The 18,538-nt window shown below is 41.6% G+C and overlaps 1 protein-coding gene across 5 annotated transcripts in view; it reads right to left on the bottom strand.

Moving 5' to 3' along the window:
* Dnah12 (dynein, axonemal, heavy chain 12) overlaps nt 1-18,538 on the bottom strand; it is a 166,616-nt gene that overhangs the window by 109,426 nt on the left and 38,652 nt on the right. For 4 of the 5 annotated variants that reach the window (XM_063275064.1, XM_063275066.1, XM_063275067.1 and 1 more), the window contains 6 exons: nt 16,877-17,002; nt 15,750-15,884; nt 15,249-15,442; nt 14,672-14,915; nt 5,635-5,820; nt 3,713-3,913 (listed from right to left, as the gene is read on the bottom strand). In XM_063275064.1, the coding sequence (XP_063131134.1) occupies nt 3,713-3,913; nt 5,635-5,820; nt 14,672-14,915; nt 15,249-15,442; nt 15,750-15,884; nt 16,877-17,002 (1,086 nt within the window). The remainder of the gene's footprint in view (nt 1-3,712; nt 3,914-5,634; nt 5,821-14,671; nt 14,916-15,248; nt 15,443-15,749; nt 15,885-16,876; nt 17,003-18,538) is intronic. The other variant, XM_063275065.1, reaches the window with a different exon arrangement.

The following is an 18,538-nucleotide window of genomic DNA, read 5'->3' as shown; positions in this document are numbered from 1 at the left end:
TCTCCCTATTTATTCAATATAGTACTTGAAGTCCTAGCCAGAGCAATCAGACAGCGAAAGGTCAAAGGGATACAAACTGGAAGGGAAGAAATCAAAATATCACTATTTGCAGATGATAAGATAGTATACTTAAGCGACCCCAAAAGTTCCACCAGAGAACTACTTAACCTGATAAACAACTTCAGCAAAGTGTCAGTGTATAAAATTAACTCAAATAAATCAGTAGCTTTCCTCTACTCAAAGGATAAACAGGCTGAGAAAGAAATTAAGGCAATGAGACCTTTCACAATAGTCCCAAATAACATAAAATATCTTGGTGTGACTTTAACCAAGCAAGTGAAAGGTCTGTATGACAAGAACTTCAAGTCTCTGAAGAAAGAAATTGAGGAAGATCTCAGAAGATGGAAAGACCTTCCATGCTCATGGGTTGGCAGGATTAATATAGTAAAGATGGCCACTTTGCCAAAAGCAATCTACAGATTCAATGCAATTCCATCAAAATTCCAACTCAATTCTTCATAGAGATAGAAAGAGCAATTTGCAAATTCATTTGGAATAACAAAAAACCCCAGGATATCGAAAACTATACTCAACAATAAAAGAACTTCTGGGGGAATCACTATCCCTGAACTCAAGCAATATTATAGAGCAATAGTCATAAAAAGCTGTATGGTATTGGTACAGAGACAGGCAAATAGATCAGTGGAACAGAATTGAAGACCCAGAAACGTACCCACACACCTATGGTCACTTGATTTTGGACAAAAGAGCTAAACCATCCAATGGAAGAAAGATAGCATTTTCAACAAATGGTGCCGGTTCAACTGGAGGTCAGCATGTAGAAGAATGCAAATTGATCCATGCTTATCACCATGTACAAAGCTTAAGTCCAAATGGATCAGGGACCTCCACATCAAACCAGATACACTCAAACTAATAGAAGAAAAAGTGGGGAACAGTCTCATACACATGGGCACTGGGGAAATTTTCCTGAACAAAACACCAATGGCTTATGTTCTAAGATCAAGAATTGACAAATGGGACCTCACAAAACTGCAAAGCTTCTGTAAGGCAAAGGACACTGTTGTTAGGACAAAACAGCAACCAACAGATTGGGAAAAGATCTTTACCAATCCTACAACAGATAGAGGCCTTATATCCAAAGTATACAAAGAACTCAAGAAGTTAGACTGCAGGGAGACAAATAACCCTATTAAAAAATGGGGCTCAGAACTAAACAAAGAATTCACAGCTGAGGAATGCCGAATGGCTGAGAAGCACCTAAAGAAATGTTCAACATCTTTAGTCATAAGGGAAATGCAAATCAAAACAACCCTGAGATTCCACCTCACACCAGTCAGAATGGCTAAGATCAAAAACTCAGGCGACAGCAGATGCTGGTGAGGATGTGGAGAAAGAGGAACACTCCTCCATTGTTGGTGGGATTGCAAACTGGTACAACCACTCTGGAAATCAGTCTGGAGGTTCCTCAGAAAATTGGACATTGAACTACCTGAGGACCCAGCTATACTACTCCTGGGCATATACCCAAAAGATGCTCTAACATATAACAAAGACACGTGCTCCACTATGTTCACAGCAGCCTTATTTATAATAGCCAGAAGCTGGAAAGAACCCAGATGCCCTTCAACAGAGGAATGGATTTTAAAAAATGTGGTACATCTACACAAGGGAATACTACTCAGCTATCAAAAACAATCACTTCGTGAAATTCATAGGCAAATGGAATGAACTAGAAAATATCATCCTGAGTGAGGTTACTCAATCACAGAAAAGCACACCTGGTATGCACTCATTGATAAGTGGATATTAGCCAAAAAGCTCAAATTACCCAAGATGCAATCCACAGACCACAGGAAGCTCAAGAAGAAGGACGACCAAAAATGCGGATGCTCCCACTCCTTCTTAAAAGGGGGAAAATATCCATAGAAGGGGATATGGAAGCAAAGTTTAGAGCAGTGACTCAAGGAATGGCCATTCAGAGCCTGACCCACATGTGGCCCATATATATACAGCCGTCAAAACTAGATAAGATTGATGAAGCTAGAAAATGCATGAGGAAAGGGGCCGGATATAGATCTCTCCTGAGAGACACATCCAGAGCACGGCCAATACAGAGGTCAATGCTAGCAGCAAACCACTGAACTGAGAATAGGACCCCCTTGGGGGAAATTACAGGAAGGATTGAAAGAGTTGAAGGAGCTTGCAACCCCATAAAAACAACAATGCCAACCAAACAGAGCTTCCAGGGACTAAACCACTACCAAAAAACTATACATGAACTGACACAGGGTTCCAACTGAATTTGTAGCAGAGAATAGCCTTGTTGGAGCACCAGTGGAAGGGGAAGCCCTTGGTCCTACCAAGGTTGGACCCCCAGTGCAGGGGAATACATGGGGGGGCAATAAGGGGGATGTATAGGCAGAATACCCATATGGGGGAGGGGGAGGGGAAGGGGAAGGAATGGGGGCTTATGGACAGGTAGCCAGGAAGGGGAATAACTTTTGAACTGTAAATAAAGAAATATATCTAATAAATTTTTTAAAAAAGAGAGAGAGGGGTTGGGGATTTAGCTCAGTGGTAGAGTGCTTGCCTAGCAAACACAAGGCCCTGGGTTCGGTCTCCAGCTCCAAAAAAAAAAAAAAAAAGAAAAGAAAAGAAAAGAAGAGAGAAAGAGAGAGAGAGAGAGAGAGAGAGAGAGAGAGAGAGAAGAGAGAGAGAGAGAGAAGCACAGAGAGAGCAAGCAAGGGGGCAGTTTTACCAGAAGAGTTTTGCAGAGACAAGTTGTGGAGAGAACAAGCTAGACACAGGTAAACACAGAAGGAATCACAAGATTAGAACAGATTGATGGAGTTAGTTTGAGATCAAGCAGAGCAATTCAGTCAAAGGCTGAGAGCAAAGCCAGATTGAATCAGTCAGTTTGAAGAGGAATCTGAGCCAGAATACCTGAGTTGAACCAGCCAGCCAGAGTTCAGAAAGAGCTAAGAAAGTGTGAGCATATTGGGCAGTAAGCCTCAGAGGCTGAAAACGTTCTAGGTCTAGATAAGATTGTACGAAGGCTAGAATCTTCCAGGACTAGGCCTAGGTTAGCAGACTGAGGCAGTGAGCCTCAGAGACAATAGTTACATCAGGAGAATAAAAGTTACATTTATAATCGTTGAATAAAAATCTTGTATAATGTGATTTTCTTCTTAAAAATATTAATGTCTCAAATCTATTGCATGCCGTTTTCTTGTTTATTTTTTAATTTTCATACATGTGGGTGTTTTGCCTTTTATTATTTAGCATGTGCATACAGTACCCACTGGGGCCAGAAGAGGGCATCAGATCCTCTAAAACTGCAGTTACAGATGGTTATTAACAATCTTGTGGGGTTTGGGGCTTTAGCTCAGTGGTAGAGCGCTTGCCTAGAAAGCGCAAGGCCCTGGGTTTGGGCCTCAGCTCCGGGGGGGGGGGGGGGAACAAATCTTGTGGATGCTGGGAATCAAGCAAGTGCTCTTACCACCACACCCTCTCCTCAGCCTCCGATTGCACGGTAATCTCCAAATGTGTATGTCTACATCTGACCACATAAAACACCAAAGTTCACTTGAATAGACACTTTAAAAAGCCATACAAAATATGTACATGAGAACATGTATGAATTCAGATTTTATAGATGACTAGGAGCTATCTATCATAGTTAACATACCTTGATTTCATTTTCAAATGGTTTGATAAAAGGTGAACCTCTCATTGTCTGTGTTTTTATAATCTGATCATCAAGAATTGCCTGAATCTCGTCCACTGAAGAAAGGATATAGACTCCAGTATCACGATATAGACTTATATGAAAAGAAATATCATCCCAAGTTGCTATCATAGCATTCATGGCCCTCTCTAAGGAAAATTCCTGAAAGGGAGAAATGCAAAAAAGAGTAGGATGAGTAAAATGGGGGTGGGGTGGGGTGGGGTGGGGACATGGGATGATGTAAAAAGGAACTTATTTATGTTATTCACTTCCTCTGGATAACTCAGTAAACATTGCGCATATACCATAACTGTCTATGTCTATCTCCCTATGATATGATATGTCCTATCATATCAAGGAGGGAGTCTTTTCTAATGATTTAAAAGTTCTTTTGTGAGGCCATGGGCCTAGGATAGAACCAGCCACTGCTATTCTGCTGAAGGGATATGACAATAAAATGACGTAGGCCAGTGCCTTGCTCAGCTGCCATCAGAGAAGCTCCCTCCTGCAGTAGGTCAGAACAAACTCCAAGACCTACACCTGGACTATGTGCAGAGAGTGAGAGACTGTGGAACACTCGGTCCTAAATGAAATGTATCCATCAAATTCCTCCTCTCTCAGGGGACCCTGTGGAAGAGGAAGTGGAAATACCGTACAAGCCAGAGGGGTTGGAGGACAAAGGAATCAATCAAGACCTTCCAAACACAGCAAGACTAATGCACATGTGAACTCACAGAGAATGTGTTAGCGTGCAGAAACCATGCATGGGATGTCACCTGTTGCAGTTCCAGTGCTGGGAGGGGAACCCAGAAGGCATCACAAGGGTAGCTCACGAAGGAGAAGTCAGTTTTTTTCCGGTGGACTCTCACTGGGTAAACCGCTCTTAAGGGCAGGCACCATGCCTAGCATCAGATGTCCAGCAAACCTTAGAGGTATTTTGCATATTATATGCTATGGATTCTAGTTTTGCATTTCTTTTTTTTGGGGGGGGGTTCTTTTTTTCGGAGCTGGGGACCGAACCCAGGGCCTTGAGCTTCCTAGGCAAGCGCTCTGCCACTGAGCCAAATCCCCAGCCCCTAGTTTTGCATTTCTATGGGATTCCTCTGTGTGTGTGTGTGTGTGTGTGTGTGTGTGTGTGTGTGTGTGTGTGTAAACAAGCCAGTTGTTGCATTGATATGTTTCTTGTGCTTTTCTTCAGCCCTTCTGTTTTGTTCTATTCTGGTTTCTTTGGTTTCGCTTTATTTTATTATATTTTAGATGCCTGTCTGATTTCTAATGGAGGGGAGGTAGGGAGGGAGTGGGAGGAGAAGCCATAATAAGAATATATTATATGAAAATTTTCTATTTTCAATTAAAAATAGAAAAAATCCTAATTTTGGTTGCTATGAAAACTGTTGAAATGGACAACTGAATAAAACACTCATTGGACTATCTCTGAAGCGGCCTTTAGCAGATAGCCTGTAGCTTGAAGTTTTCTGCTTATTTCAAGAACCTTCTCGAAGGCCATACTGATTTTGTTGGAACACACACACACACACACACACACACACACACACACACACAGTATAATACATACATATCCATCCACCCAGGATTCTTAATGGAAATGGAATAACTATACACCAATGCTAATATCAACCGCCCACTGTATACACACCCACTGTATCAGAATGTGGCAGAATTAGGAAGATGTCAAAGGAACAGTTTCTAGTCTGCATTTCAGAGAGGCGAGCACATGTTTATGCCACAAAAGGGTGGTCTTCAATCATCATCTACTTCCTATATCTTCCCATTGCTATCCTGTACTATATACATCACACCAAAACAAAACTATGACTATCAGAGAACAAACCCATCAAGTGTTTCATTTTCTCCACATTTACCTTACTCGCACCAGCACTTATAACTTCAAAACTTTCTAAATATGGTGTAAGGTTTAATTTCAAAACTTTTCTCAGTGTAGTTCCAGAATCTGGAGTCAAGTCATAGCCCACAATTTCTGACATCTGTTTCCAGTGACGAGCTCTCATTCCTGGGTTGCACAGGATGGAGACTGTAGGGATATATTCCTAGGAATGAAAGCACAAACAATAACGTCATTTGACTTCCACACAGATTGGTTCTATAAATCAAACCTTCATAATAGCAAGATTGGATTTCTTCAAATTACCTGAGCATAATCAAAGCATCAACTAGATTTTTAGAGGGAAGGAAGAAAGAACAAAAGTATTACAAAGTTCACCTGCAATGTTAGGCATGTAAGATAAATCAATAAATTACCAAAGTAAGAATTGTAAGAAAAAAAATTCCATGAAACTTAGTATCACAAAAATAAAGAATTTAATAACAAATTTAAGAAATGTGGGGGGACTACATAGTAAACATTACAAATATAATTTTAAAAGAAATAGAGATCTAAATAACTGGAAAGGTGCTAACATACTGGAAGAATAAATCATGTTAAGGACAGAGTAGAGGAGGGATATCAGGAAAGGATAATCAGTACTACAGACCTTTTGAAAGTCACCTAAAAACCTACACCACTGTGTGGGCTTTCTAAAATATATACAGAGATATATTTAAAGAGATTAGATGTAGTTACTCCATATCAGGGTGACAATGACCCTACTAAACACCACAGGTCAAAACATGAAAAGCAGGGCTGGAGAGATGGCTCAGTGGTTAGGAGCACTGACTGCTCTACCAAGTTCCTGAGTTCAAATCCCAGCAACCACATGGTAGCTCATAGCCATCTGTAATGATATCTGATGTCCTCTTCTGGTGTGTCTGAAGACAGCTACAGTGTACGTACAGATAATAAGTAAATAAGTAAACAAATAAATAAATAAATCTTTAAAAAAAAACATGAAAAGCCAGGAAATGAGTTACCTCTGTTGGAGTAAAGTACCATAGACACCCCCCCAAAAAAATATTGCAGGTGTCTTAGTTTGAGTTTTACTGCTGTGAACAGACATCATGACCAAGGCAACACTTATAAGGACAACATTTAATTTGGGCTGGCTTACAGGTTCAGAGGCTCACTCAGTCCATCATCATCATCAAGGAGGGGGCATAGCAGCATCCAGGCAGGCATGGGGCAAGAAGAACTGAGAGTTCTACAACTTCATCCAAAAGCAGCCAAGAGAAGACTGGCTTCTAGGGAACTAGGATGAGGGTCTTAAAGCCCATACCCACAATAACACACTTCCTCCAACAAAATCACACCTCCTAATAATGCCACTCCCTGGGCAAAGCATATTCAAACCATCACAACAGGCCATTGCTGTTGCTCTTATTTACCATTCAGATATCACACACTTGAGTAACCAAACATGGAGAAACCAAGAAGATACTGGCCTGGATAAATCATACCTAATGGCTAGTTTTTCTAGTTCTGGAAGATGCTAATGTATGCTACCAGAGGACAAAAGTAATCCAGTCTGGCAAGATAAGCCCTCTTGTGCAATAGTAACATTTAAATGTTATGGGAGTTGTCAACCACTTTATGACTGAACATAATGCCCCCTGTACAAGATGGAAACCATGCTTTGTACTGGCTAGAGAGGACATAGGCCCTGGGGGAGAGAACATACTATTGTTACTCTGCAAAATGGGCACAGTATTAAACTGAGTCCTAAGGCTTTACTGTTACTTACATCCATAGAGTAATGGCGCTCTCAAACCTCATCAGAGAAGCTTCTTTTTGCCGTAGATGATAATTAACACAGAGACTACAACTGGACAAGGTGCAGAGGGTGAAGACTGGAGTAATCACCCCTAAATGTGGTATCACTGTCACACCCTATCTTCCCAAAGCTCCAAGGTCATAACAGAAGAGCAGGTAGAAAGATCGCAAGAACCAGAGATAGTGGTTGACTGTAAGGAAACACAGTTTTCTGGACATAACAAGAAGGTAGTTGCATGTATGAACTCATAGTAGCTGTGATAGCATGCACAAGATCCATGCAAGACCAAGTCAGACAAAATCCCACCCGTGGATGAGATGGTGACCATGAAGCCTCATTTCTAGATTAGGAGCTATTGTTTATAAATGATTGGAGAGAGAGAGAGAGAGAGAGAGAGAGAGAGAATTTTCTTTAAAGTCACAGCCCCTGGTAGGTCAATCTTGCTGTATCGGATGGGCACACACCCAAAAGTATATGGGCAGCACGAATTGCACACTATGAGGGCACAAAGTTGGATGGGTATGGAAGGGGAAAGAATGGATCTGGAAGGATCTGGGGGTGAATGTAATCAAAATACAAGGTATGAATGTTCTAATACGTTCTCTGCTTTATGATAAACCAATGACCAAAAATATCGGGGAGGAAAGAGTTTGTTTGGCTTACAGGATATAGACCATCATTGAGGGAAGCCAAGACGTGAGCCTAGAGGCGGGAACTGAAGCAGAGCTCGTGGGAAAATGCTGCTTGCTGGCTTGTTCTTCTTGACCTGCTCAGCTACTTTCTTTTGCAGCCTAGGCTTACCTACAGGTTGGCTTACTTACAAGGTTGGTGCCCCCTACAGTGGTCAGGACCCTCCTATACCAATTATCTGTCAAGGTAATGCCCCCACAATCATGCCTACATGCCAGTCTGATGGAGGCTCCTCAACTGACATTTCCTTCTTCCTAAACACATGTCAGTGAACAAATCTAATCAGAACAACTAAATTCTCAAATATTAATAAAACTAGTCATAAAAGAATAAATGGTCTTAAATGATAGTACTACACAAATTGGTCTATAAATTTAATCTGTGTTAGTTACTTTCCTATTACTGTGAAAAAAAAACACTTAATTCAGGTGCAGTTTCAGAGAATTAAGAGTCTGAGGCAGCAGAGTGAAGGAACAGCTAAGAGTTCCCATCTTGATTCACAACCAGGAGCAGAGAGCGAGCTTGGGGAGTCCCAGGAGTGTTCTGAAACCTGAAAACCTACCCCCATGGCATACCTCCTCCAACAAGGCCGTATCTCCTAAACCTTCCCAAAGGGCTCCACTAACTGGGGACCAACTGTTTTACTATATGAACCTATGGGGGCTATTCTTATTCAGACTACCATAATCCCCACTCAAACCCCAGTTGCCTTTCTAGCAGAAATCCACAAGCTGATTGGGAAAATGCTGGTTATCCGAATAACCAGCCAAGCAAGGGAGCCAGCAAAGCAGGTCCAGCTATGGATCTTCGCTCTCCATCCTCTCCTCCAGAGCCAAGCCTCCCGTCTCAATCCCAGCTTTGTAGCAAACTACCTATTGTGGCCCCTCCTCATTCTCTGTCACCACTCCCAGGAAATTTAAGAGATCCTGGTGGAACACCCTACTTTCCTCTCTGTTGTGGACATCCTCAGACCCTGATCTCCTAGCCTGCTTACCGTTCCTAAGTGTTAGCTCCCAAAACCTAGGAACACATTTTACACACAATCCCCAGTGCCCAAACCTATTAGGATCCCAGGTGACTTTCCTACCAGACAACACACAGCTACCCCACTTTCTTAAGAAATAGAGAGGGCAAAAGAAACCAAGGAACAAAACACTCACCCACCAAAGACAAGACCAGATATCAGCACCTTGAATTACAGTTCTCCCAGGTGCAGATGCCTAGATGTAAGCATAAAAACACAATAACAGCAAGGACGATATGTCTTCAGGAAAGCCCAGCAACCTTACCACAGTATGCTTCAATTATTGCAATATAATTGAAGCAGAAGATAGAGAACTTAAATTAGCCTTTATGATAGAATATTCTGAATAAATCTCTTAAAGAAATCTATGAAACACAAACGGTAAAAGAAAATAAACAAAACAGTTCAAGACCTGAAAGTGGAAATGGAATCGATAAAGAAAACCAAAAGTGGGGTTGAGGATTTAGCTCAGTGGTAGAGCGCTTGCCTAGCACAAGGCCCTAGGTTTGGTCCTCAGCTCCAAAAAAAAAAAAAAAAAAAAAACTGAGGGAAATCTGGACATGAAAGATATTTAGGATTTCAAACAGGACCCTTAAAGACAAGCCTCACCAACACAACATGAGAGATGAAAAATGAATCCTAAGCATTGAAGACATGATAGAAGAAATAGATACCTTTGTCAAAGAAAACAAAGTCACTTAAAAAAATTCTGTCACAAAACATCCACAAAATCTGGACACTATGAAAAGACCATAATCTAAGAATGACAGAAATGGAGGAAAGAGAAGAAAACCAGTGAAAGGCACAGAAAATATTTTCAACAAAATCATAGACAAAAAAAATGTTCTAACTTAAAGAAGGAGATGCCTCTCAAGGTACAAGAAGCATACAGAGCACCAAAACTGCTAGATCAAAAAGGCCCTGCTCCTCGGCACATAATAACCAAATAGCAAGTAGACAGAATGGAGAAGAGCTACATTAAGAGAACAAGAAAATACAGATGTGGTAGACCCATTAGAATTAGGTCTTCTCAATGAAGACTAAAAGCCAGAAGGGGCTGGACAGATGTCCTTCAGCCTCTAAGAGGCTACAAATGCCAGCCCAGACTACTCCACCCAGCAAGACGTTCAGCCACAGTAGATGAAGACAATAAAACTCCATGATAAAACAAACTTTAAGCAATATCTATTTATAAATCCAGCCCTGGGTTGGGGATTTAGCTCAGTGGTAGAGCGCTTGCCTAGGAAGCACAAGGCCCTGGGTTCGGTCCCCAGCTCCGAAGGAAAAAAAATATATAAATCCAGCCCTACAAGAGGCAGCAAAAGAAAAATTTCAACCTAAGAGGTAAAACACACCCAAACACACACACACACACACACACACACACACACACACACACACACACACACACAAATATATCACAAAAGAAGGGAAACACGGGGCTGGGGATTTAGCTCAGTGGTAGAGCGCTTACCTAGGAAGCGCAAGGCCCTGGGTTCGGTCCCCAGCTCCGAAAAAAAGAACCAAAAAAAAAAAAAAAAAAAGAAGGGAAACACATATACATACACATAAACACACAAACACAAAACAACAGGAATCAACAAACACTGCTCGCTGATACCTCTCAGCACCAGTCAATGAACTATGCTGCAACTCTAAGGTGCTAGATCAAAACACCCTGCAAAACTCTCAGTCACCATAGATGGAGAAAATGAGATAGTCTATAGCCTAATTTGAACAATATCTCCCTACAGATGCAGCCATACAGAAGTTTTTCTAAGAGAAAAACTCCAACCCTAGGAGAGTACAGACTAACAGAATGAATGCAAAACAGGATCCATTCTGATGCTGCATCCAAGAAACACACTTCAACATCAAAGATAGACATTACCTCAGGGAAAAGGGTAAGAAAGAGATATTCAAAGCTAATGGACCCAAGAAGCAAGCTGGTACAGCCACTTTAATATCTAACAAAATAGACTCCAAAACCAAAACTAATCAAAGAAATAGGGAAGAACCCTACAAACTCATCAGAGGAAAAATCTACCAAGACGACATTTCAATTCTTAACATCCATGCCTCAAACACAGGGGCACCCAAGTTTGTTAAAGAAACACTTCTACAGTTTAAATCACATGTTGGCCTGCACACACTGATAGTAGGAGATTACCCAGACAAAATCTAAACAGAGAAATTGCTAGAGCTAACTGATGTTGTTAAAAAAAGGGGGGGACCTAACAGATATTTACAGAACATTTCACACAAATGCAAAAAAGAAATTGAAAGAGGTATCTAGAAATGGAACGATCTCCCGTGCTCATTGTCTGATGGGAATAATACAGTAAAAATGGCAATCCTGCCAAAAGCAATCTACAAGTTCAATGCAGCCCTCACCATAACTTCAACATGATTCCTCGCAGATTGTGGAAGGCCGATTTTCAGTGTCACGATAAGACCTTACTGCTGAAGACACAAAGCATTTTGGTTGTAGGATACATAATCAAGTTGAAACTGATCAGAAAATTTCCTCCATGCTGGCTAGCTTCCATAGTGATGGAAAGTACTATGCAGGCTGCTGAGGAAGAGAAGAAATTGGTGGGGTCACCTAGTGCTGGACCCTGCATGCTACAATACAGACCTACCAGGCAAGATGTGCTTAAGGTGCAATGGCGACATGAAGGTTATTGGGATAATCAACTACTTTCTGACTGGATCGAAGGCATGCTTCACAGAAGGGAACCAACCAATGCCTGGTACTGTAAATGTAGTGACAAGCCCATGGCTCAGGAGGTCATGGGCCTTTGTGGGGGAACACACTACTGTCGTTCCATTAAATATGCAGGTCAGACTGCCTTCTAAATAGCTATGCATAGACTCGTAGATTAGTACTGCTCTCATCTAGGCGAAGAAGCTTCTATCTTTGGTGGGCAGCAGTTCGTGCAGAGACTCCCAGAGTGCTAAGAGTAAGTCCCTATTGAGTACCTAGAGCTAAATGAGACCTCTATATCACATGCCTGCTTGGGCTCCGGTAATGTCGTAGAAAGGCAAGTGTTAAGAATATAAGAGCCAGGGGTGAAAAGAAGTCTGTGAAATACTGTCTTCCAGACATGACGTAACTGTCGTGAATTGCCATAGCTATGTGGTGCCTGTTCGAGGCCTGCTCAATATTGAGTGAACAAGATCAGATAACATTCCAGCAGCCATCACCAGTTGGATTTTTTTTTTAAAGGAGAAGATATGAAGGGGTGGGAAAAGGAAGAACATGGGCCAGGAGCCAGGAGTAGGAGTAAGAGCTTATACCTGTAATCACAGCACTGCCATTTTGAGACCAGTCCGTGCTACACAGTGAACAAGCTAAGCAGGGGCATAGAGAATGAGCTAGTCTCAGTAAAAAGGGAGAAAGATCTAAAAAGGCATTTCTCCAAGGAAGGCATGAAAATGGCCAATGAGCTTGTGAGAAAATATTCAGCCTTCAGGTAGATTCAAGTCAAAACCATGAGATTCCACTTCATACTCACTAGAGTGGTCAAAGCCACCAAAGATGATCATGGCAAGTGTAAAGTGTGTTACCCAGCAAGCACCAAGCTCCTTTGTTCTCTCATGTGACCTGTGAGAATACTTCTATGCTCACTCCACAGTCCTGGAGGGACTGTGGGAACAGGTAAAGCACAGAAAACCCAGAGGAGAAGCAGATGTTACATAAAAAAATAGATGTTATCAACAGTCTTATAGTAAGTTTTAACAACATGATATTCAGGGTAAATTAAGCAAAATAAGGGGGTCACATTAACACATGCTACATGTTACGGAAAGTAAGACAATATATTCACAGTTGTATTTGTAATAGAAGTCTGAAAATATTGTGGAAAGTGCCAACACTGACCATCTGAGTAACAGAGACGAGAGCTACGAGAGGAGAGTTTGCAGATATTAATTTTTGGACCATAAACTGTATCAAAGATTGAAAGTAATCCTTAAGTAGTTTACTACTTTTTTAATGAGGCAACTCCTTCAATCATTGGAAGAGTATGACGTGGATAGGGCAGAACTTCACAGACCTGTAGCCTGGACATGCTAGCTACACACGTGTCATCTCCAGTAGAACCACTGGTGCACAGCCCACTTTATAAAAGAAGGAAGTGACGCTAGTGTGGTGGTCTGTGCCTGCAGTTCTAGTGCTGGAGGTAGAAGTAGGAGGATCATGAAGTTGAGGGCGGCCTGAGTTACATGAGTTCCCAGCCAGGTTGGGCTACATGATAAAATGGAAGACATGGGTTCAGTTCCAAGACCTGCATGGAGGAAGGAGAAAACTCACTGTGTGCAGTTCTCTGACGTCTACGCACACGTAGGCATGCATGTGCATGCACAGGAAGATGAACCTGAGCAATGGCAGCTATAGTTGTTCTCTGGGCTCCACACACACGTGCGAGGATGGATAGCTGTACATAAACATGCTTCTCCATACACGAACGCATAGTAAACACATGTGCATGTACATGTGCATACACATGAATATTTCTGCCTAGAATAAAGGTGGGAATTTGACCCAAAACTGAGGCAAAAAATATTTTCAAACTGCACTGATGATGTAGATCTCAATGTCCATCTTTCTTTTGTTTTGGGTTTTTTGAGATCTTACTAGATGGCCCAGCTAGCCTGGAACTTGTAATCCCTCTACCTCAGCCTCTAGGTATTAGGAGGAAAGGCATGTGCCACCCTATCAACCTCCATAGTTCCCCTTTTTCTCTAGGTATCAATGTTATCCTCTCAAAACTGCCATCTTAGAGCTACAGGAAACTCACAGCTTACCCTTAAAATCCTGTAAATATAAGCAGGAACCAAATTGGAACCAATTTGAATAAATCTTCCATTTTTGAATAGGGGTCAAGAAAAGTTTAAGTTCCCAAGGTTGGCAAGTTGACACATGGATGCTGGGCAAGTCTCCTGCCTCAGTTGAGCACACCAACCAGTGAGAACAGATAAGTGTGCCACAAAGCAATGTTCCTAGGTGGAAAATGTAACTGTAACTTGGCAAAGATGTTTGTGGCTTTTTGTGATTTGCATGCTTAAAAGCTCTAGAGCATTCTGGCTTGGGGTTGCAGTGACCCCATAACAGTGAGGAGGAAGCGGGGAGGGAGAGGGAGAGGGAAAAGGAGATGGACAGGGAGAGGGGGAGAGAGGGGGGAGAAGGAGAGGGAGGGGGAGGGAGAGAGACTCCTTTTACAGAGGCAGTTTAAAAATGCCAAGGAGGAATACTATTAGCCCAGTATGGGCTGCATGCTTATCCCTGAACCAATCACCACAGCCCCACGAATGACGAGGTAGGACTAGCTCATCTTGCATCAGGCACTCGGAGGAGAAGACTGGCTATTTATTAATTAAACCCTTTTTACATGGAGCTGGACTAATGACATATACAAAGCCTAAGATCAGAGGATGGATTTTATATTTTATATACTATACAACTTACTGCTGAGAAGAGATGTGTAATATTTAAGTGCCATTTGAGCACACGTATACCTTAAAGACCTTTATCTGCTCCATTACTGTAGCACACATTGTAATTGTAGGACTCTCCTTTGGTTCTTCTTCGGGTTTCTCTTCCATCAAAGATCGCTTTCTTGCTGCCTTTCTTTTTTCTTGTAATTCTTTCTTTTGCTTAGTTTGGAAGAACTTCAGTGTCTTAAAAACTTCTCGGGAAAACTCATCTATATCAGCTTCCATGCTTTCTCCGTTAAGGTCCAGAAACCCTCCATCCATCCACCTGAATTTAAAGGAGAGTCATTTAAAACTCACATTTTTTTAAGTGTGCAGAAGTATTAAGAAACTTTTGCATAGATTCCTCTTTTTTTTTTCTGTAAGAGAGACAACTGAGGCACACAACTAGAGCTGATGGTAAAAAATAGATTTAACAGCATCATTCGGTGACAAGGCCTGTGTAGAAACATCAATTACAAGGAGGCAATAACACTATCCAGGTAAATACAAACTTCACCCTACATCTAATTTTGTGAACCAGCTACATAGAATGCAAACCGATTAAGAACACTGTTTATATCATTTGCTTACTGTTTTTACTGTGTTACCAAAAAATTACCGTTTTTCTGTTCGCTGCCACTTCAGAACAAAATTGAAAAACTTCTGGTAGGGTTCAATGGTGACTTTTAATTTTTCCAGTTCAGGATACTTTGTCAATTCCCATTTGAAAAGTTCCTCTTCTTTATTAATAAACTGGACAGCTTCTTCCGAATCCTGAATACGTTTCTGTAGATGTCTTACATCTGCCACATACTAAAAGCAAACAAATGTTCATTCTAGAAATATCCAGATGATATTATAACAAGATTGAATAATACTTCATCAGGTATGTTCTTTTATTTATACAATGACTTTAAGTATTAACATCACTATGATGAGGAGTAAGATACCATTACTCACGCTAGATGATAATAAGTCACACAGTATCAGGCTTAAGTACCGAGTAAACCTTTTTTGACGTGGTAAATTCATGCTTGCTCTATATTTTGAAGCCAGTGTTAATCTGCCTATATTAACTAAGCTATAGCCAGCCACAGTCCCAGCCCTACATGTGTCTGACCTGTTGCATGCGGTCCAGTTCTGCAAACTCTGTGAACTCCTCCATGCGGCGCGACTCTTTTTCTATTTCCAAAATCAGTTTCTCTCTCTTGGCTATTAGTTCATTTTCTTTCGTACGTTTAGAATTCTCAATGAGCTTTTTAAAAAGATAATTTAATGATGTTAAATAATGTAGTAAAAAGAAAGGAATTTTCAAAGGAAAACACGAACATTTTATAGTAATTTAGAGAAAAATGGAGACAGAATCATTGTCTGTCCATGACTGACATAAAAATGCAAAGAGAAGGGGCTGGGGATTTAGCTCAGTGGTAGAGCGCTTACCTAGGAAGCTCAAGGCCCTGGGTTCGGTCCCCAGCTCCGAAAAAAAGAACCAAAAAAAAAAAATGCAAAGAGAAAATCACAGTGACAAACTTTCCAAGAGTTTTCAAAACACAACTATATAATATATAGTAATCATTTGGTATAATATTAAAAGTCAACATTTTTTGAGTATACACATGCCATATATCAAGAGCTGTTAAGTGCCCTTTCTACGTTGCTATTATTTTCTCTTCAAAGAAAAAGGGCTTTGTGGAAGTCGAGAGGGACACCAAAGTTACAGGGTCACACAAGAAAAAGCAGGCTTGTCCCGTGCTCTTTGTTATTGTTCTACTTGGTCTCTACTTTGTCCATTTTATTCAGGATAAAGCCACTGATTACTTTTGGGGATTTTAAATTACATTCAATCTGGTCTAAAATCCTAAGTCTTCTACTTCCAATCTCTGTGAACTTGAATAAGTGAATCGACTTCTGACATGAAGTTCTTAAAAATCAGTGGCAAGTTGGTATGAAAATGAAACGTCCTCACGGTACTTAAAATGCCAGAATGTGGAAAGAGTGTGTGATGGCTCAGCCAGTAAAGGTGACTGAGGCTAAGTCTGACAGCCTGAGTTCAATGTTCAATACCCAGGCCCCACAGCAGAAGTGAGGGGGGAGGGGGGAGGGGGAAGGGGGAGAGTGGGAGGCGGGAGGGGGGGAGAGAGAGAGAGAGAGAGAGAGAGAGAGAGAGAGAGAGAGAGTAGAAGGAGGGAGTAGGGGAATGATACTAAAAATGCCAGAGCACGAATTTTACACTTAAAATAGACTTACTTCATCATTCTCATCAAAGACGGGGTTAATTTTACTAGGCCACAAGAGGACACTTGCATTTAAATTTAAATCTTCTTGAGACAATAGAAAAGTATCTAAAAAGTAACCCATTTGGCGTTTAGATTCCTACAAAAGAAGACAATAGAGCCAACAATTTCTAATATTCTTTCACATTTAGTATTTTATCCACTGTCCAACTCACATGGCTATTTCAACAGTTTATTTCATATGTTTATTTGGCTTCAAGTCACACACCTACAACTTAATGTAAGTTTTAAAGCACTTTAAATGTGCTAGTGGCACACGCCCACAGGATTTGCTGAAGGAGGCAGAGGCAGGAGGACCACGAGGTTGAGGCCAGCCTGGGCTAGACCTTTTTAGCAGGGCATGGTGGAGCACGCCTTTAATCCCAGCACTCAGGAAGTAGAGGCAGAGGCAGGTAGATCTCTGTAAGTTCGAAGCCAGTCTAGTCTACCAAGTGAGTTCCAGGACAGCTAGGGATACACAGAGAAACCCTGTCTCAAAAACAAAACACAAAACAAAGATGGCTCAGCGTGCAATACCCTGCTGCACAAGACCTGGGTTCGCCCCCCCCCCCACGCTAAACAGTAATCAGGTGGAGTGGCGTGTGCCTGTGATGCCAGCATGTCGAAGGCGGAGGCAGGCCGATCTGAGGGACTTCCCACCAGAAAGACTGAGTGAGTGAGCCAGCCCCAGATTCAGTGAGAGAAACCCTAACCAAACGAACAATCGAGCTGGAGAGAGAGAAGGAAGACGCCCAGTGCTGACTTCTGCCCTCCACACACAAAACCCACATGCACCTCCCCCACAAACACACTTCCACCTGCAGAGTTATTTCTCACTCACTGTTGACGTGATATCAAGGTAACTCTCTGACGTCCTTGTACATGATTTTAAAGGGAAATCAAATGTTTGGCAACCTTCGAAACTTTTTATTTTAAAATGTCTTGAACTATCCTTGTTCTGATTTGTTTTTTAATCTTTGATGTCACTTTTATCATCATTTGTCTTAAATCCTGCATCTCCATAATCTTATCTTTTTGACGATTTAGCATAACGACAGACATCTCCAGTAGCCTTATCATCTGTTTGACTGTCTAACTTAATGACGGTAGCCCAGAAAGCACTGTGGTGTGAAGGGCAAAGGGAAACACTCAGTACTGCAGATAGATCTAACTGGAGAGGCAGGATATGTTAGGCTTGAAGAAAGACTCTCATGGGCTTGCATCGGAGTTGTGGTTCCTCGTGGTCCCTATAGGTCTCATTGAATCATATGCTGTGCTACAGTGCTGTAACACTTAAAAAGTTGGGGATGGTAAGATAGTCTAGTAGGAAAAGCACGACAACCTCCCTAGGAACCACACAAAGGGTAAGAACTGACCGACTCCCTTGGGCTGTTCTCTGACCTCCACACACAGGTCCTACCATGTGCACACTCGCACATGGATTCATTAACCCATTCGTTTTAATGTAATTTTTAAAAAGTTGGGTCTGGTGGTATACTAGGGTGTTCAGAAAGGAAGATGGTTAAGTTCAAGGCATGCCTAGGTTACACTATACAATTAGCAAGACTCTCCAGTCTCCTCCTCCTCCTCCTCCTCCCTCTCCCTCTCCAGTCTCTTACTCCTCCCTCTCTCCTCT

The sequence above is a fragment of the Rattus norvegicus genome, chromosome 16 (assembly GCF_036323735.1).
Source record: "Rattus norvegicus strain BN/NHsdMcwi chromosome 16, GRCr8, whole genome shotgun sequence".
NCBI classification, from domain to species: Eukaryota; Metazoa; Chordata; class Mammalia; order Rodentia; family Muridae; genus Rattus; species Rattus norvegicus.
Note: the sequence above shows the minus strand (reverse complement) of the source record. Positions and strands in the feature narration are given on the sequence as shown.